We start from the raw sequence: 13,082 nt of genomic DNA, 5'->3' as shown, positions 1-13,082 counted from the left end.
CTGCTCTAATTATGTGTAATCACACTTAAATCTCGTCTCTAACACGTATATTTTCATCTAGTGTAAATTAGTTAGCTTAGTTTTTATTTACTCACATTTTTATATCCTTATCACTTCCACATCGCGCACGTGATTACGTCACCCTCACGTGACGGCCAGCACGCCTCGATTTAGGTCAAGGTGTGTCATTTTTCGCACACGGATAATAATGTGATTAAATTAGTTGTCAAATGAATTTTTTTGTAACAAACGATATTATCTACACTATGAGGGAGAGGGTTGGGCTTAGTCTCATAATGAGCTAATAATAATATGATTCAATCAGTTGTTTATTAAATATTATTTTGTCTATTTTTAAACACGTTCAAGACATCTTAAAAGGCATGTAATGCTGGTTATAAAAATGGTTTTTCGCACGTTGATAATAATGTGAATTCAGCTGCTTTAATTGATTTATGAGAGGTTTCTTGTAACATAATCTAAGATTATTCATTCACTTCAAATATTTGACTTTCCTTTTGTCAATTTACGCATATAAATATATTTAAAATGTGTAAGTCGCCTGTAGCATGTTGTGATTAAAAAAATGACTTATGCACGTGTGCATGAAGGCTAGTGTAATTATATTAGGAAGCAAACAAATGAGACTTTGGTGGCAACATTTAAAAGTCTTAGGTGAATAGTCTTAGGGAGGTAAGATTTTTATTTTTTATTCTTTATGCATGTAAGGTTGTGTCGGATCAAAACGTGTATATATAATGGTATGTTTGTAGCCTCATTACAACAGACATGATCAAGAGTGAAAGTAATAATACCAATATCACTCCCTTCTCTTTATCTGCATCATTTGCATGATAGAGTTACGAAAATAAACACTGTGATACCTTGAACCTATTAGACAAAATTATGAAAATTACATTAATTAATTTGCTACAACTATTTTAAAAAACTACATTAATTAATTTTCAATTTCCGAAATATTGATGAGTCAATTTCAATAACTATTTCTTATAAAAACCCAGTTTTTTTTAATAAAAACTCAGTACATGGTACAGTTAACCGTCATTAACGTGGTAGATGAAGGAAAGGAAATTCGATTCCGGTTGAGGCAGGGGTTTCAGTTGAGGGAAAAACAATATGTGGAGGACGATGAGAATGAAATTGGGGGGTACAGGCGGCGGAAGAAGGTGGTTGAGCAGTCGGAGTGATTGGGGGAAGGGGAAGAGGATCGCGGCGGTGTGGGGGAACGGGGACTACGGGAGGCTTGGGCTCGGTAGCCTGGGCTCTCAGTGGAAGCCTGCCCCTTTGCGTTCGTCTGCCTTTGGCGACCAATCCCTTGAAGCCATAGCTTGCGGCGGCGCTCACACTCTCTTCTTAACGGGCAGCGGCCGCCTTTACGCCACCGGTCTCAATGATTTTGGACAGCTTGGAGTTGGGGATTCTCATGATTTAACTTACACTTGTGTATGTATTCATATTTTGTGTTTTCATTGCAAGCTTTTTGTGTATGAGGTGCCATATTTGATATTGTTTGTTTGTTCCATTGCAGAAGCCCTTAGAGGTAACTGGAATTGGCAAGGAAATTGTTCGAATTTCGGCCGGTTACTACCACTCTTGTGCTATTACAGGTAAATTAGTACCATTCAAAACCAACCAACCCAACTATATGTATATTTAAAGCACAATAGCAAGACAGTGGGTTATTTTATTTATTTATTATATGATTTCTCTTGCTATGAGATGTTCTATCCCAAATTCCCAATGTTTAACTGTTAATTTCATCGATTACATTTACGACTTATCTTGCAGAAGATGGAGAATTGTACATGTGGGGGAAGAACTCAAATGGGCAGCTTGGTCTTGGAAAAAGTAAAGAACTCTACTTTCTTTTCCTTCTGTTACGGATTTTCTTAGTTGCCACATCCTCTACTTTTAGGGGGTAGTCAAATTAGGATTCTAAAGGATTTTGAAAGACTTTTTATGTGTTGATTTGATAGGATTTGTAGAATCCAAATGGAATTTTGAGGATTGTGATAGATTTCTTTGTGGATTTTGATGGATTTTCTTGTCCTTTATCCTAATAAATTTCTTAAACAGGACGAACAGAACATACAGCAAGAGAACAACCCACACCAATCCCCAATGCCGTAAAAGATCATAAATTTAAAAAAACTCATAACCTTACAAAATGAATCAATCCAATGTACCTACATGTCTATATGACCCAATAAGAATGGTACTTTTTTTCTACAAAAATGGGTGAACAGAGAAGTTGCAGACACCTATCCCCAATGCAGTAAACACTATAAAACCAATTACGAACTCAAAGTTATGAAAGGAGACCGGAGAGAGGAGGTGGTAGTGGTGCTGGGAGGAATGGTGAGCAGTGGGTGCGGGTGTGGGTTAGGTGATGGTTAGCTGGCATGTACAGACACAGGTAAGGTTGGTTGGCCGAGAGGAGAGAATCCAATGAAAATCTTTGGGTGAACGGTGGGATTGTTCATAGTCTTTGACATGTATATTTTTTATCCTAGAATCCACAATTTAATGAAATCCCACCAAATCTACAACTTTCTGACTACAGAGATTTGTATACTCTTGCTTAAACTCCATTAAATTCCTATTTAACTACACATGGATTTACATTGATTTTAAAAATGTCTTCTAAAATCCATCAGAATCCTAATTTGACTTAGCACTTCGTCAACTTACACTTCGTATGCAGGGGCTGCAGGGCTAATTTCTGTACCAACCAAAGTTGAATGCTTGGCTGGAATCACCATTAATACAGCAGCTTTGGGATCAGAGCACTCAGTGGCTGTTACTGGTATAACATTTTAAGTTTGGTAAACTTTTCTAGTTTTACAATCATAAGATTCATTTTTTATTATTAAACTCTTTAATTGTTTAATGTTTTGTACATCCTTCACCAGATGGAGGTGAGTCCTTAAGTTGGGGAGGAGGGTCTGGAAGACTTGGTCATGGCCACGAATCAGGAATTTTAGGAATTCTCAGAAGTACCAGGTGGTATTTGATTTCTTTTATTACACAATTAAATAGAAATAATTTTTCCCTTTGCTATGTTTGAACTGTGAAGTTCCCACTGCCTACAATCTGACACAGAATGATGGCAGAACTTGGAGAACTTAATTACTAACAAAGCCTCCTTATTCCATTCTAAAGTAGTTGCTTCACTGCTCATAAAATTTCCCTAAGAACCTAAATTTCACAACTAGATGTAACTCCTTTCTTTTTATGCTATATTTACCATGCTAATTCAAGGGCAATTTACTTTAGGACCAACCTGGATTATGGAAAAAAAAAAAAACCTTTGATAATAAAGTCAACATTGAAATTGTGCAAAGTCATTATAGTTAGCTTAATATACAGTGTTGGTACATTCCCTAATGACGTAAGCCTTTGGGGTCTTGTCTAACATGGTATTGTTAAAAAACCCGCACACTATATCTTGTTCTTTAATATAACCAACGACAATAGACTAAACTAGCAAATATTAGAAAACTTAGAAACGCATAAGAATTATACTGGTTCAGCAGAACTCAGGCCTACATCCAGTTGTGATTTCTCTAGGCAGAGAAATCACCGCTCCTTTGATTAATACTAGAGATTATAGAACTTTTGCAAACCCTAGAACTAATCTCAAAACTCTTGGCTGTCTGGCTGTTTTCTTTCTCTCCTATAAAATCAGCGTTGCCGCAACCTATTTATAGACATAGGGTTGGCTTACATGTCCCAAGGCTGATTGAATTCCTATTTCTAAGTGGACTAGGAAATTACACTATCCAAAACCAAATAGACTTCTAGAAATCCAAACCTAAATTGAATAAGGAAACTGAAATTCTTTACTAATACCTCTAGGACAAGAATCGGTATACCTCTAGGTTTCCTAAAACAATCCTAAACCAACTAGGACATATTTGAGGAGCCAAAATCCTAAGAATCTCAACCTTGGTGAGTCAAACCAAGTCTTGATCGTTGCACCCCAAAGTATCTTTGAACCTTCTTGAAGCAGCTTTGGAAATCTTCAAGAGTCTTCACCTTGGCAATCTTCTTCTTGCCTCATTGCACCTCAAGTGAGGAGATGCTCCACTTTAATCAAATCTAGTTCAAGCAATGCTTGAACTTCTTGGCCGGCACTATCTTTGTAAGCAAATCTGCGGCATTGTCATCCGTATGAATCTTTTCAATCCAAATTTCCGTAGACTCCACCCAATTTCTGATTCTATGATACCTTGCTTCAATGTGCTTTGATCTTCCAGAAAAAATGGCACTTTGACTATCACACTTCAGCTTCACACAATCTTGAGTCATTCCCATTTGACTTACCAAGCCACTAAGCCAAATTGCTTCCTTTCTAGCTTCAGCCAAAGCAATATACTCTGCCTGTGTGGTCAACAAAGCTATATTTGGTTGCGATAGTGCCCTCCAACTGATTGGTCCTGTTGTGCATGTAAACACATAACCAGAAGTTGACCTTCTCTTGTCCAAGTCCCCTGCATAATCTGCATCCATCCACATATCCTAACACTCCTGCATTTTCTTTTTGCTTCTTAAACATAATCCTTTGTCACCAAGAACCCTTCAAATAACGCAAAATCCACTTGACTGCATCCCAATGTTGCTTTCCTGGATTTGCCATGTATCTGGAAACGACACTGATTGCTTGAGCTATGTCAAGACGTGTGCATACCATTGCATACATGAGGCAGCCCGTGGCATTAGCATAAGGCACCTTCTTCATTACTTGTTGCTCTTCCTCGGACGTAGGACATTGTTGCCCACTTAACCTGAAGTGAGCCGTCAAAGGAGTCGAAACTACCTTTGCTTCTTGCATGTTGAACTTCTCAAGAACCTTCTGAATATACTTGGCTTGTGATATCCAGATCCTTCCAGCGGTCCTATCTCTCTGAATTTCCATGCCAAGGATCTTTTGTGCAGCACCTAGATCCTTCATATCAAACTCCTTACTCAACATCTTTTTCAAGTCTTAAATTCTAGACTTGTCTTGACAAGAAATTAGCATGCCATTCACATATAGCAATAGTAATATGATCATCCCATCTTGGAACACATGATAGTACATGCAATAGTCATATAAACATCTTCTAAAATTGATTTTCAGCATGAATGAATCAAACCTCTTGTACCACTGTCTTGGAGATTGTTTGAGGCCATACAGGGACTTCCTTAGCTGACATACTAGGTTAGGTTCTCTTTCCCATATTCAACAAACCCTTATGGTTGAGCCATGAAAATCGTCTCCTCTAGATCTCCATGAAGTAACGCTGTCTTCACATCCATCTGCTCAATCTCCATGTTATGCTGAGCTGCCATAGCTAAGAGTAATCTGATAGAAGTATGCTTGACTACAGGTGAAAAGATCTCATCATAATCCACCCCTTCCTTTTGTGAGTACCCCTTAGCCACGAGCCTTGCTTTGAATCTCATGGCATCTTGTTCATGTAGTCCTTCCTTTTTCCTAAATACCCACTTGCATCCAACTAGCTTTCTGTCTTTGGGCTTAGAAACCAACTCCCAAACAGAGTTCTTGTAAAGAGACTCCATTTCTTCTATCATAGCACTTATCCAACTATCTCGCTCATCATTAGCTATAGCTTCTCGATAAGTAGTCGGATCTCCTTGACTAATGTTAAGAGCATAATTAACTTCATCTTGGTCAAACCCAAATCTGTCAGGTTTCTTGTTCCGATTAGGTTTGTCCAGTGCTATGCATCTCTAGAATGTAGATGGATTGTTGGTTGGAGTTTGACCACTTTGGGATGTCTAGCGGATTGGAGTGCCTTCAATTTGTCCTGTTTCTTGGTCCACCTGATTCCTAACTGGTGAACCATGCTGATGCTCTTCTTCTTCCTCAAAACCATCAGATTTGGTCTCTTGCTCGATTTGCTCCACCTAAGCTTCTTCATCTGAACTGATTAATGGAATCTTTGTTGCTTCAATTTTAGCATCGTCCGTCTTCTCCCTACTGCTCTTGACTTTATTAAGAGGCATGGTTGTTTCATCAAAGAAAACATCTCGACTAACAACCTTTTTCCTGTTGTTGAAATCCCAAAACTTGAGACCCTTAACTCCTTTCTCACAACCTAAGAATATGCAATGTGTAGACTTTGGTTTGAGCTTGGACCTTTCATCACTTGGAATATGTGCATAAGCACTACAGCCGAACACCCTGAGCTTGGAATAGTCCACCGGCTTGTCAGACCATACCTCTTCTGCATTCTTAAAACCAAGAACTGTAGATGGTGACTTGTTAATCAAATAACTTGCATGGTTAACAGCCTCTGCCCAAAAACTATCAGGTAATCCTGCATGAAATCGCATGCTCCTCTCTCTCTCCATGAGAGTTCAGTTCATCCTCTCAGCTCCATTTTGTGGGGGATTCTTCTTTACTGTGAAGTGCTTTATGATGCCTTCATGCTTGCAGTAATCGGTGAACTCATTACTTGTATATTCACCACCATTGTCACTTCACAGGTACTTGATCTTTCTTCCCGTTTGATTCTCGGTTTCTGTTTTCCATTCCTTGAACGTTGCAAAAACCTCAGATTTTTGCTTCATGAAATAAACCCAAACCTTCCTAGAAAAATCATCCATGAAAGTAACAAAATACTTGGCTCCACCATTTGATTTAGTTGGTGCAGGGCCCCAAACATCTGAGTGAATATAGCTGAGTTGCTCCTTGCTTCGGTTATCTGCACTGCTACTTGCGAATGATACCTTTCTTTGCTTTCCGAGAACACAGTATTCACAAAAGTCCAATTTGCAAGATGACACGCCTTCCAATAGGCCTTGCTTGTGTAATTCTTGCAACCTTTCTGGCTTATGTGCCCAAGCCTATGATGCCAGAGTTCAGTCTTCTCTTCCTTTGTCTTTTCCCACCCCCTCTCCTTGCCTTTAGCATAAAGGCCTTAAGAGCTTTCAGTTATATCATCCAGTTTAGCATATTACTGAAGAGCTTGAATTACGTCTTCAAGCTTCAAGGACTCTTTTCCAAACATTAGAGTTGTTCGAAAGTGCTTGAAAGACAAAGGTAGAGACCTCAGCAAGATGATAGCCATATCATCATCTTTGTAAGTTTCTTCGACCTTCTGAAGATTAGCTATGCAATTCTGGAACCTGCATACGTGATCTTCAATATCACCTCCTTCTTCTAGTCGAAGCCCGAATAGTTCATCCTTTAGAAAAAGTTTATTGGACACGATTTTGCCCATATAAACATTCTCCAACTTTTCCCATGCTTGTGGGCAGTCATCTTTTCGGTGATGTGTGACCGAACTGATCTTGTGAGATGGATCTTGATGGAACTCTTGGCCTTCTTGAGAACCTTAGTCCATGCTGCCTCTGTCATGTTTTCCGGCTTCTCACCATCGAGTGCATCATCCAAATCCTGCTCTATCAGTACGTTCTTCATCATCCTTTGCCAGTCTGTGAAGTCATCCTTGCCGTCAAAGGGCTTTAACGCAGATCCTTGATCTGCATTCATCTTCCCTTTTGACATCGTAGAACACCTTGTTCCTAGCTCTTGATACCAATTGTTGAAAAACCCGCACACTAGATCTTGTTCTTTAATGTAACCAACAACAATAGACTAAACTAACAAATATTAGAAAACTTAGAAACACACAAGAATTATACTGGTTTGGCAGAACTTATGCCTACGTCCAGTTGTGATTTCTCTAGTCATAGAAATCACTGCTCCTTTGATTAATAATAGAGATTACAGAACTTTTGCAAACCCTAGAACTAATCTCAAAACTCTTGGCTGTCTGGCTGTTTTCTTTCTCTCCTATAAAATCAGCCTTGCCGCACCCTATTTATAGACATAGGGTTGGCTTACATGTCCCAAGGCTGATTGAATTCCTATTTCTAAGTGGACCAGGGAATTACACTATCCAAAACCAAATAGACTTCTAGAAATCCAAACCTAAATTGAATAAGGAAACTGAAATTCTTTCCTAATACCTCTAGGACAAGAATCGGTATACCTCTAGGTTTCCTAAAACAATCCTAAACCAACTAGGACATATTTGACGAGCCAAAATCCTAACAGGTATTTGAGCTTCAATTGCAATTACTCATGGGTTTGAAACCTTCAATCCTTAAACCCCATTTCTTTGCTGGTTTGAAAGTGTAAGTTTTCTCTCTGTTTACCTCTCCACTTGTAGGTGTAGTCATGTGAGATAGAAATGCACGAGAGAGAGGGGGTGTTAAGTTGATATAGATTGTTGGTGTGCAATTTCTTTTACCTTTGAAGCAACATGGAAGCTTATTTTTGTTTGTGGCAATGTATGCAAACTACAAAAGGCCCAAAGTAATACTGATGGATAAACTTCAGTTGGTACAGAGCTGACTTTGGTCTTGCATCACCGTAATTACTCAAGTATAACCATTGACAATTGGTCCTACATACATTGAATCAAACCACATTGCATGGCCAGAGTTGCAACACAAACAACATGGACAGTTCATGTGGCAATAATGCAGGCTTACACAAATAGAAATGTGAAGGCTAATTGTGTATATGATGGATATATTTAGTTGATCTGATTTAAGTTTATCGAGATTTCCTTTACTGGAACTCTGAACCTCACATTACACAACATAAAATTCTAAATAATATAGCTATTCTCCCATATTTCAGTTATACCCCATTTTGGGCTGTTCAAGAATGAATAATTCGATATTGGAATACAACATATGTTTGTAGTTTGCTTAAATTTACTGTAATAGACAATGGACACAAAGAGTGTTGGATATATGCTTAAGCGATAACGTAGGATCCCGTATGGGAACAGCTCCTTTACCATAAGTGTCTCCTATCCAGCAATAATTTTGGGTGTCCATCGTCTCTGTGATACCAATAAATATCTTTTGCAGCGAATATACACCACGACTTATCAAGAAACTTGAGGGGATCAAGGTATAATCACTTACTGAGCTGTCAAGTTTTGATTCATATTATCATACCTGAATGTACTTGTTAGTATTTGGTTAATGTTTTTGTCTTCCAGCTTCAATTTTATAAATGTATAGGTTAAAGAGGTTGCTGCTGGATTGCTGCAATCAGCATGCATTGATGGTACCTTTTGGCTTTTTGGGTGATCCAAGTTTGTGGTATGGCATCAATTTCTGAATTTGAAAAAAAAAATATTTATATCATTTTGCTTTTCCATTTTTTCAGACAATGGGTCCGTATTCATGTTTGGTGAAAGAACAGTAGATAAATTGGTAAGTCAAGGACAGTTCTTTGAAATGAGGTTGAAAATCATACACTTGGCGCAGAGCCAGGATTGTCTTTTAGTGGTGCATTGCAAGCAACATATTATGATGATTTTGTAATTTTGCTAAGATGAATGTCTCTAGTTAGTGTTAACTATATTAGAAAACCACAATTAATACTTTTGGTGAAACATTTTTTGTAACGAAATTGTTCACTTGAGAAATTAGTGTATACAAACAAAATTCTAGTAAGTCCTAGAAAAAAGTAACTTTATATTCTTCAAGGAAAAGAACAGTGATTATAATCAAACCATGAAATAATGTTAAAAAATAATTCAAAATTTTTAAGTTCTGGTCATGCATATCGTCGGAAATCAAGTGTTTGTTAGGTAATATAAGTTGTTACTTAATCAAAGTAATAACTGAATGAAATAAATTTAATTTTAAATATACGTACTTGAGTCCACTCTTGTCAAGGAAGTCAAACTTTTCTCTAAAGCATTTTCTTTTTCCTTGTTTCTCTGTTCTGTCAGCATAAAAGTAAAAGAAAAAAAAGACAAAAAAAGCATAGGGTCTTTGTTTTTTAGCATATGACAAAGTATTTGACGACCTATGTGCCACCTGCCCAACAAGAATCTGTTCTTTTGGTTCATCAATCATCCAAATTATCTTGCCTGAACTCAAGACAAGAATTTCAGGATTTATCAACACAGATACAAAGGATTTACAAATGACATTTGCCATGCTGGACTTAATCCAACGAGCTATTTGGATACATATAGTAAAGCTGAAAATTCTCTGAAACCCTAAATCAAAATATATGGTTGAAGAAAAGGGGAACATTGATGCCAAATACCTTTTCTCCCAGCTCTGTCTTTGATTCTCCCTCTTCACTTCTAGTGACAGGTATTAGCTAAAAATCTAATATTTAAATATAGGGTTAGGATCAAACACATTTAAAAAATACACATTTAGACACACTTTTTAAACTCTTAGATTACTCCAGTTTTAGTGATCCTGACCCATCCTAAATATGTATGTGTGGAGACTGTCTTTTGAAATTTTAGCGGGCATACTTTTGGACACTTAGTGGGTTTACCTCTGATCATAGATCTTGGCAGGGACCTTGTTAAACAATCCTTTACTATTTAAGTCATATTTTTTTTTTAATTTTTTTTTTATGGAATAATAGTGGTCTGGAAAGGGGAACAATGCAACAACACCATCCATGATCAGCAAACTGCCATGCTCCAAAGAAGTTGCTTGTGGTGGCTATCACACGTGTGTCTTAACAAGTAATTAATTATCTTATCATCTTTCTCAATGAAGTTGATCATCGTTATATTCATTCACATATCACATTGTCATCATCAACATATGTTCATACCATTCCCAATTGAGTTAAGAACATCATGAGGTTGATTAGGGTGATCCATTAATGATGATTCTTAACACATCGTATGTGACATTGCCACATGATTCACAACATATAACGAATTCAGTTCCTCTCCTAATGAAAGACATTTGTATCTGCAATTTGTGTGTGGCAATTTGCTCTTTTACATCTTATTGTTTCTTATTTATTTGTAATTTTTTTAGTTTGAATTTTTTCTTTTTAAATTAAATTGTTTTATTTTACAATCCTAATTAGTGAGGGGTATTTTGGGGATATTAAAAGCTTCACCATTTTGGTGGGCTCCCTTTATATATATAGATTACCTAGAAATAGGCCTTATGGTGAGTTGCCTTTTTCTTAATAGCGTTGACAATGGCTAAGAAGAAACTCAGTTTTAGCACATTCCTTCTTCAGAATTAATGATGCTTATGATATGGAAGTGTGTTGATATTCTATTGGTCTTCTCAAACTTTTTTTTATATATTTATAATGCAAGATATCGGAGTTACTTTTATACAATAAGAGGCAATTGATTATAGGAATACTAAGTCTGTCATTAATGTATTCACTCCAATCATCTATTTTTCTTTTCACATAGGTGGTGGAGAACTGTACAGTTGGGGATCAAATGAAAATGGGTGCCTTGGCATTGGGTATATATTCCTCTACTTTTTTTAATTGAAGTTTTGCTTGAAAATTTTGTTTTAGTTTGCGACTAGTTACAGTTCCAGTACGCAAAATATTGATATTCATATATTTGTTGGTTAATTGATTGGTTTATTCATATATTTGATGTCCAGTACGACAGACGTTTTTCACCACCCAGAAAGAGTTCAGGGACCTTTTTTAAAATCCCCGGTTGTCAAGGTTTACACTTCACGTTATTCAGACTAATTCCCCTTGGGTTTCCTGAATAACATTTTTTTCTTTCACATGGTAACAACATAGCATGCTTTATTTCCTGATGCTTTAACAAATGTGCATATGTAGGTATCGTGCGGTTGGAAGCATACAGCAGCAATTTCTGGTAAGAACTATTTTTATAGTTAAAACCATACTGCACCGGTATTTGTGAAAGAAACTTAAATTTTACAAGAACATTCATTTGTGTGCTTCTGGTCACTTTCTCCGTTTCTGCTCATAGGTTTTTCACAAGAAAATTATTGTGTTTGGTAACAGAAGGCAATATTTATACATGGGGTTGGGGAGGTTCCCTTGGAACATTTTCCGAAGATGGACATTCTTCTGGAGGACAACTGGTTTGCTTCTCCCGTGTGTTATTACTTTTTGTTAGCATTTGGTTTTAATACTTTGCTTCTGTGAATGAAACTGTTATTGGATTTCCTTTTATTGATAGGGTCATGGAACTGATGTTGACTGCATAAAACCTGCAATGGTTACGTTCGGGCAGAATGTGAAAGCACTACAAATATCATGTGGATTCAATCATACTGGTGCCATACTTGAATACACATAAGCTTCAGCACCTGCGGTCTCAGCTTAAAGAAATGTAGCAACTTGTGGGTTCTGACAAGTGATTTAGACATGTCTCTTTGGCGTGCTCTCTTCATTCGTTCATTCAGTGTACATTTGATTTGCATCGGTCACTAGAGCAGCAACCACACATAGTTATACAATACAAGACTACCAATATCAACCTACAAATTTCCAATGGTAATTTCAAAGTATAAATTTATGGTTATGTATGTGTAATAAAAGGTTCAATTGGTATAACGTTGCGATTCTATTTGTTCAAGTGATTGTAAATTTGTAAGATAATATACAAATATTTACACATCACTGCAAAATTGTATTTCACTTGAATAATATTTGTGATGTTTATATTTACGTACTTTTCTGAATGCTCCCATTTTTACTTTTACAAAATGTATAGCGTTCACTTTTACGACTCAAAGCTTCTCTCAGGTATTGATTTTTATTTTCTTGGCTGCGACGATTATCCTCCGAGATGTAGGGTTCTGTAGTTTGTATGTCAAGGGTTTTCTTTTCGAACCATCTGTATTCTGTAGTGCTGGTATTTGTGGAAACGGGTTGGTTGTAATATCTTACATGACCTATTAACATGATACAAAAGTCAAACTTTGGATTTCCTTTTGGATAGTTGGAGATTTCATCTTTAGGATTGCTCATACATGCTGGGTCACAAAGTACCCCAAGAATCTGTTGAAGATACCCCAAACGGGCATTTGACGGGATTGAGCTTCATTTTGTACTCTCTAAGGATGTTGAAAGTTTTCGTCAAGTTGTCAATGTGGTTTGACTGCGACTTGTCTTTCACCATGATGTCGTCGACATAGACCTCCATGGTTACTTCAATTTGTCTCTTGAACATCATGTTTACTAGTCGTTGGTAAGTAGCTCTTGCGTTCTTGAGGGCAAAAGGCATGATTTTGTAATAGTAAGT

The 13,082-nt window shown here is 37.1% G+C and overlaps 1 protein-coding gene across 8 annotated transcripts; it reads left to right on the top strand.

The window, feature by feature from the left end:
* The first annotated feature begins 1,045 nt into the window (after positions 1 to 1,045).
* On the top strand, positions 1,046 to 12,519 carry LOC103449902 (ultraviolet-B receptor UVR8). Of its 8 annotated transcripts, none has more exons than XR_011581220.1 (14): positions 1,046 to 1,464; positions 1,550 to 1,628; positions 1,810 to 1,869; positions 2,726 to 2,827; positions 2,934 to 3,027; positions 8,920 to 8,962; positions 9,076 to 9,121; positions 9,224 to 9,270; positions 10,454 to 10,556; positions 11,256 to 11,310; positions 11,458 to 11,524; positions 11,648 to 11,684; positions 11,802 to 11,916; positions 12,015 to 12,519. XR_011581220.1 is itself a non-coding variant. In XM_029098393.2 (14 exons), exons 1-14 carry the CDS (start codon positions 1,138 to 1,140, stop codon positions 12,132 to 12,134), a joined length of 1,248 nt encoding a protein of 415 aa, XP_028954226.1. In that variant the 5' UTR covers positions 1,047 to 1,137; the 3' UTR covers positions 12,135 to 12,519. The 8 variants fall into 8 exon arrangements, 6 of the variants coding, with proteins under 6 accessions (XP_028954226.1, XP_028954224.1, XP_070678343.1 ...); XR_003771216.2 differs by having other exon boundaries at positions 1,047 to 1,464; positions 2,934 to 3,024; XM_029098393.2 differs by having other exon boundaries at positions 1,047 to 1,464; positions 2,735 to 2,827; positions 2,934 to 3,024; positions 11,837 to 11,916.
* Positions 12,520 to 13,082: the final 563 nt, after the last annotated feature.

Source organism: Malus domestica, chromosome 01 (genome assembly GCF_042453785.1).
Source record: "Malus domestica chromosome 01, GDT2T_hap1".
Taxonomy (NCBI): Eukaryota; Viridiplantae; Streptophyta; class Magnoliopsida; order Rosales; family Rosaceae; genus Malus; species Malus domestica.
The sequence above is the reverse complement of the archived record's forward strand: the minus strand, read 5'-3'. Positions and strand labels throughout refer to the sequence as shown.